The 6,000-nt window shown below is 41.7% G+C and overlaps 1 protein-coding gene across 1 annotated transcript in view; it reads right to left on the reverse strand.

Annotated features, from left to right (window-relative positions):
- LOC139409568 (serine/threonine-protein kinase N2-like) overlaps positions 1–5,492 on the reverse strand; it is a 47,032-nt gene extending 41,540 nt beyond the window's left edge. Inside the window, exon 1 of the mRNA XM_071154916.1 lies at positions 4,752–5,492. Coding sequence (XP_071011017.1) covers positions 4,752–4,772 — 21 coding nt within the window. The 5' untranslated portion in view covers positions 4,773–5,492. The remainder of the gene's footprint in view (positions 1–4,751) is intronic.
- Positions 5,493–6,000: the final 508 nt, after the last annotated feature.

The raw sequence follows: 6,000 nt of genomic DNA on the forward strand, positions 1-6,000 counted from the left end.
AAATGGATGAATGGGCGATAGAAACTGATAATTGTGCACTTTACTTCGCAATCAAATTTAAATGAGGCTTAACTGAATGATAAGGAGGGTGAAGACGTTGATTTCATTTAGAACAATAGTGCAATGAAGAATTGTGGCCATGGTGACTGAAATCGGGAGTTTAGAGAGGAGAAAACAAGATGACTGATTCAGTCGTAAAAGGCACAATAAAGGGTCCCGTACAATCAATAAATGACAATGGTTTTCAAACACTATATATACAAAAGTATGTGGACACCACTTCAAATTAGAGGATTCGGCTATGTCAGCCACACCCGTTGCTCACATCAGCCTTTTTTATTTATTTTTGTCAACACAACAGTCACTAGGTCACCAAGGAAACAGCCTGGTAGTCCAGACACCAACACACACAAGTACTGCAAAAATAATTTTTGGTCAGTGTGGTTTGTGTAACCATAATTTAACTAGGCAAGTCAGATAAGAACAAATTCTTATTGACAATGACGGCCTACCCAAGCCAAACCCGGACGACGCTGGGCCAATTGTGAGCCACCCTATGGGACTCCCAATCACGGCCGGATGTGATACAGCCTGGATTCAAACCAGGGTCTGTAGTGACGCCTCTTGCACTGAGATGCAATGCCTTAGACCACTGAGTCCATGTGTGTGTGTTAACTATTTTACTGTACTAGAATGCTTAAAAGGCCACTAAAATGTGTAATATCGGTATCGGGTTGTTTGGCAAGGAAAATATTGGATATCGGTATCGGCCAAAAATACCATGTAGTATGAATGAAGTTATACATGTATATTTGTGATAGGTCAAGAGTTAAATCTAGTTGTTTTTCATTTTTATTATGTGTTGTTGTTGGAAGAGCGCCATGGTCAGTTTAGCTCAGAAAATGTCGCCCCATGTCAATCTCCCGCCACACGAGGCTACATAGTTCTACCTCATGAGCGGGCCGGTCGTGCTACAGTGTTGTACTTCTATGACCCTCAGTTGTTTTTGCAACATGCTTATTTGCTGAAAGGGCCGGCGGCTTTAGTGTTATGAGTTTCATTTTAAAAAGATGAGTCAGACTCCGACAGAAGAATGTAGAAATGTGGTTTCAGGCATTCCTCCAACATTGGAACCAACCTCCAGCAAAAAAATAAAGTGCTGGGCTGAAGGACAGGGTCTTAGCATAGCGAGAGACAGAGAAAGCGAGAGGGAGATAGAGAAAGCAAGGGGGAAGAGAGAAAAAGAGAGAAAGCGTGAGAGAGCGAGGGGGAGAGAGAGAAAGCGAGGGGGAAGAGAGAGAAAGCGAGGGGGAAGAGAGAGAAAGCGAGGGGAGAAAGCGAGAAGAGAGAGAAAGCGAGGGGGAAGAGAGAGAAAGCGAGGGGGAAGAGAGAGAAAGCGAGGGGGAAGAGAGAGAAAGCGAGGGGGAAGAGAGAGAAAGCGAGGGGGAGAGAGAGAAAGCGAGGGGGAGAGAGAGAAAGCGAGGGGGAGAGAGAGAAAGCGAGGGGGAGAGAGAGAAAGCGAGGAGGAGAGAGAGAAAGCAAGGGGAAGAGAGAGAAAGCAAGGGGAAGAGAGAGAAAGCAAGGGGAAGAGAGAGAAAAAGAGAGAAAGCGTGAGAGAGAGCGAGGGGGAGAGAGAGAAAGCGAGGGGGAAAGAGAGAGCGACAGACAGAGAAGAAGAGACAAATGGCAGCCTGATTGCGTAACTCACTAATTCCCCCTGTGGGATAACAGGTGTCCACGTGCTGTTTAAAGCAAAAGACTATTGGAGGTACACTGTTGTACTTTGTAACCCTCAGTCTTTTTCGCAAACATGCTTAATATGACTGACTGTAATAACAATTTAGAGTCATGGGTGTAGTCCAAAATGGCCTCTTAACCCACATCTGACACGTCCCACTCCATCCACACTGTGACTAAATGGATAGTGTCTGCCTATAAACCAACGTTCCAACATTTATTACATGTGTTATTGTACCACGACATGTTGAATACTGATACTGCTATTAATATCTGATTAATCTTGTCCGTCCCCCCCCCCCCTAGTAGGGTTAATGTAATCTCATCCACCAGCCAGGTCTCTCTATGCAGTAGGCCAACAATTCACCGATAATGGAATTTCACTGACTCAGTTTGGTAACAGAATTGTGGTAAAATGTCCCCGTTTTTTTACGTGAACACGTTTTCCCGAGAACTCCGCTCCGATTGAACTCCGCTCCGATTGAACTCCGCTCCGATTGAAGAGTCAAAAGGTGACTGCAGAAAGAATGGGGTTTCAGCCTGACATGACAGATTACATTTGAATAAATGGGTTTTGCTTGTTGAACAGCAGTAGATGAAGTGGATTTACATTTTTTTTTATTTAACTAGGCAAGTCAGTTAAGAACAAATTCTCATTTACAATGACGGCCTACACCGGCCAAACCTGGACGACGCTGGGCCAATTGTGCGCCGCCCTATTGGACTCCCAATCACGGCCAGATGTGATTCAGCCTGGATTCGAACCAGGGACTGGTTCTTGCACTGAGATGCAGTGCCTTAGACCGCTGTGCCACTCAGGAGCCCATACGGTAACAGAATTACATCCGGTAACAGAATTACATTATGGGTGCCTGATTTGTACTACACAGAAGTGCATAATTATGGATATGAATATCATTCTCAACGTCTGTTTCACAAGTTTGGACATCACAGTACAGCACAGCATTACTTTGACCACCAAACAGAAAGGGGAAAAAATATGTTATGAGGTGAACTGCTACTGTCCTCCCTTCCACATTGGAAGGGAAGACAGTAGCAGGAGACCCTATGAGGTGAACAGTGGAAGGGAGGACAGTAGCAGGAGACCCTATGAGGTGAACAGTGGAAGGGAAGACAGTAGCAGGAGACCCTATGAGGTGAACAGAATGCCAGTGGAAGGGAGGACAGTAGCAGGAGGCCCAACTGTGGTTTATGATCAACTACTATGATTTCCCATTTCAGCCAATTCAATTGCAGTAATTCTGATACCAAAATCTGTTTTTTTTTAACTAACAGAATTACATGTTTTAATCACTTAATAAATCATAAGCAAACTTGATATCAGTAAAAACACTATAACTAATTGGTAGGTCTACCTTTACTTGTGTGAATTTACATTTTTTTTTTTTAAATCTTTATTTAACTAGGCAAGTCAGTTAAGAACAAATTCTTGTTTTCAATGACGGCCTAGGAACAGTGGGTTAACTGATGTCAGCTCGGGGATTCGATCTTGCAAACTTTCGGTTACTAGTCCAACGCTCTAACCACTAGGCTACCTGCCGCCCCAACATTATCCTCCCTCATGACAAAATGTTAAAATATCTTTAAGAGATGTGGGGTTTTGGTAAAGAATTAAGACACTGTTAAGGCAATGTTTCTTAAAACTTACAGAAGGCAATTTTATTTAATCAAAAACTAAATATAAAGTAGTTGTCAGGGGTCTTTAATTCAACAATATTGTGTGTTTTGATGAATTTCTAATACATTTTAAAGACTTTCTGGTAAATGTCTAAGACCCCTTTACCGAAGTCCTTTGCGTAGGCTTATTACACATTTTTGGGATAGATAAATGGTTATACATGCCTTAATTTCACTCCATAAAATAGAGACTCTTAGCTTCAATTTGACATGCCTCTATTAACTTCACATGGGTCCTTTTACATGGAAATGCCCAGTAGCAAGTTAGCCTGGGGAACGAGGTCACATTCAACACAACCCTAAAGTGCCCCTCCAGACCAAATGGCAGAGATTGTACCAAGTCATTCATAAAGGCCTAACTCAGAGGATATACATCCCCAACTGTTGGAATTCCATGTTCTTGATAACCACAAGAGGAACAATCCACTTCCTTGTTTGTAAAACCTCTTCCATAACCCCCTTGCCCTCTGCTCTCCCCTCACTGCTCTGAACCCAAAGAGCTATACTCTAGTCACCTGAAGTTAATGAATCAAATCCAATTGTATTGTCACATGCGCCGAAATACAACAGGTGAAATGCTTACTTTACAAGCCCTTAATTAACCAACAATGAGGTTAAGAAAATACCTTTTAAAAAAAGAACAAGAGATAAATCATTTTAAGAGCCGCAGTAAATAACAATAGCGGGGCTATCCTAGGTGGTCAGTTGGTGGACATTTTGCTGATTCATAACGATAAATAACCTATAGAGCCCTACCAGAGAAACGTGAAGTTTGAACAGAAATAACTTTTCTAATATAGGTGATTGTTCATATGACAATTGATAGGTATAACATTCAAAGTAGTAGTTGTAAGGGTCATAAAAAATAAAATAAAACGATGGTGCACATTAATGTTATAATCTTTTCGTTCAATATATCGTTATAATTCAATACGTTTATCGCAATAACGATTTTTGTCCATATGACCCAGCTCTATGGGGTGCCTTAAACAAACTGTCACACCCACAGACAGAGACAGAGATTGGTTTGACATAATCTGAGTAACAGAGATTAGGGCATATTACTTTATTGATCACGTGAATAATTTCACTTCCGCTTTAAGAAGCAATCAAACAAAATAGGCTAGGGAGGGATTATGCAAAGGGATACAATCACATTTTGTCTAACACTACAGCTGGACACAGGGTAACGAGGTATAAACAAATTCCTACCAAGGCCAGTCCTTTACAGAAATAACCATGACCTGAAAACGAAAGATGTCATTATAGGCCCACAAACTGTTGTAAGACAAAGCGTTTAGTTGTAGAGTTCTTACCTGTAGGGAATCCGCCGCCATCTTGGTTTTTCAACTTTGAATAGAACTCGGGGCAGAGGATATGGGACGACTCATATGAAGAAAGAATATTATTCCTCCCGTAGCCTATGCAGGATATTTTCCTAAAAATACGAATTCCTACTTCGTAAATCCGAAATCATCAGTAATCACCTCTTCTTCGTGATTAACATAGGAACTTTCCCATTACTGTATTTTTAGACTTCATTCTGTAGGCTTTTCAAAAAGATTCAACCGCAAAACAATCCCAAAATATTATCTTGTAGTTATCTCCTTATGTAGAACTAAACGCAAGCGCTCCTATCCTGAAATCGTCCTCAGAAACACACCGAATTAAAAAATGTATGCGCGGTTCCGACTGAACGTTGTCTGCCAGTCCAGCAACAAATTCACACACTATATGTAGCTTTCAAAACAACTGTGAACTCGGAAATATCCGACTTCAGTGCGTTCAAGACAACTGGGAACTGGGGAAAAACGAGCTCTGACTGGGAAAAATCTTTTTGAACGGTCATCCAACTCGGGAACTCTGTAGAGTTTCGATTTTCCGACAAGAAGATCACTGACCCAGTTGTCTAGAAATTACCATAACCTATAGTCGCAGAGTGTGCTTTCCACACACTTTTCCACACGCCCACTACTTTCCTTTCGACACACCCACTCGTCCATTCCCCGGTCACCATATTGGGATGCAGCTACCCCCTTCTTGCTCTAACCAATATAAACCACAGCTGGTCGTTTCCGATGGGAATAAATGCGCCACAGTGGGAAAAACAAGCAAGGAGGGGGGCAGAGCTAAAGACGAGCTAGTGAGATCCTATTGGTGCGTTCTCTAGCCTCATCTGCATATTTCCGTTAGGGAACGCCTACTTTGTGAAGTGCGCGTGTGCAATAACTCAATTCGCCTTTGCTTTGCACTCTTTCTAAACAACATGATTTTAAATAAAAAAACTTTTGCAAATGGTAAAGTATAAAAATCGCAGTCCACTCTGTTCATAACATATTCTAGTTTTGGGAACATCAAACTGTATTGAGATCAAACGTTTCATCGCTGAGAACATTTGCAGAATGTCGGCCAAAATCCATCTTGTTCAATCTTCTCCCGCTGCCCGTGGGTGTAAACCATATTTGGTAGTATTTAATATTTAAACCATATACCATATTTGGTAGTGGGTGTAAACGCTAGCGGATGCTTCACATTTAAACATCCAGTGAAATATCTGTCTCATTG

This window comes from Oncorhynchus clarkii, chromosome 5, assembly GCF_045791955.1.
Source record: "Oncorhynchus clarkii lewisi isolate Uvic-CL-2024 chromosome 5, UVic_Ocla_1.0, whole genome shotgun sequence".
NCBI lineage: Eukaryota > Metazoa > Chordata > Actinopteri > Salmoniformes > Salmonidae > Oncorhynchus > Oncorhynchus clarkii.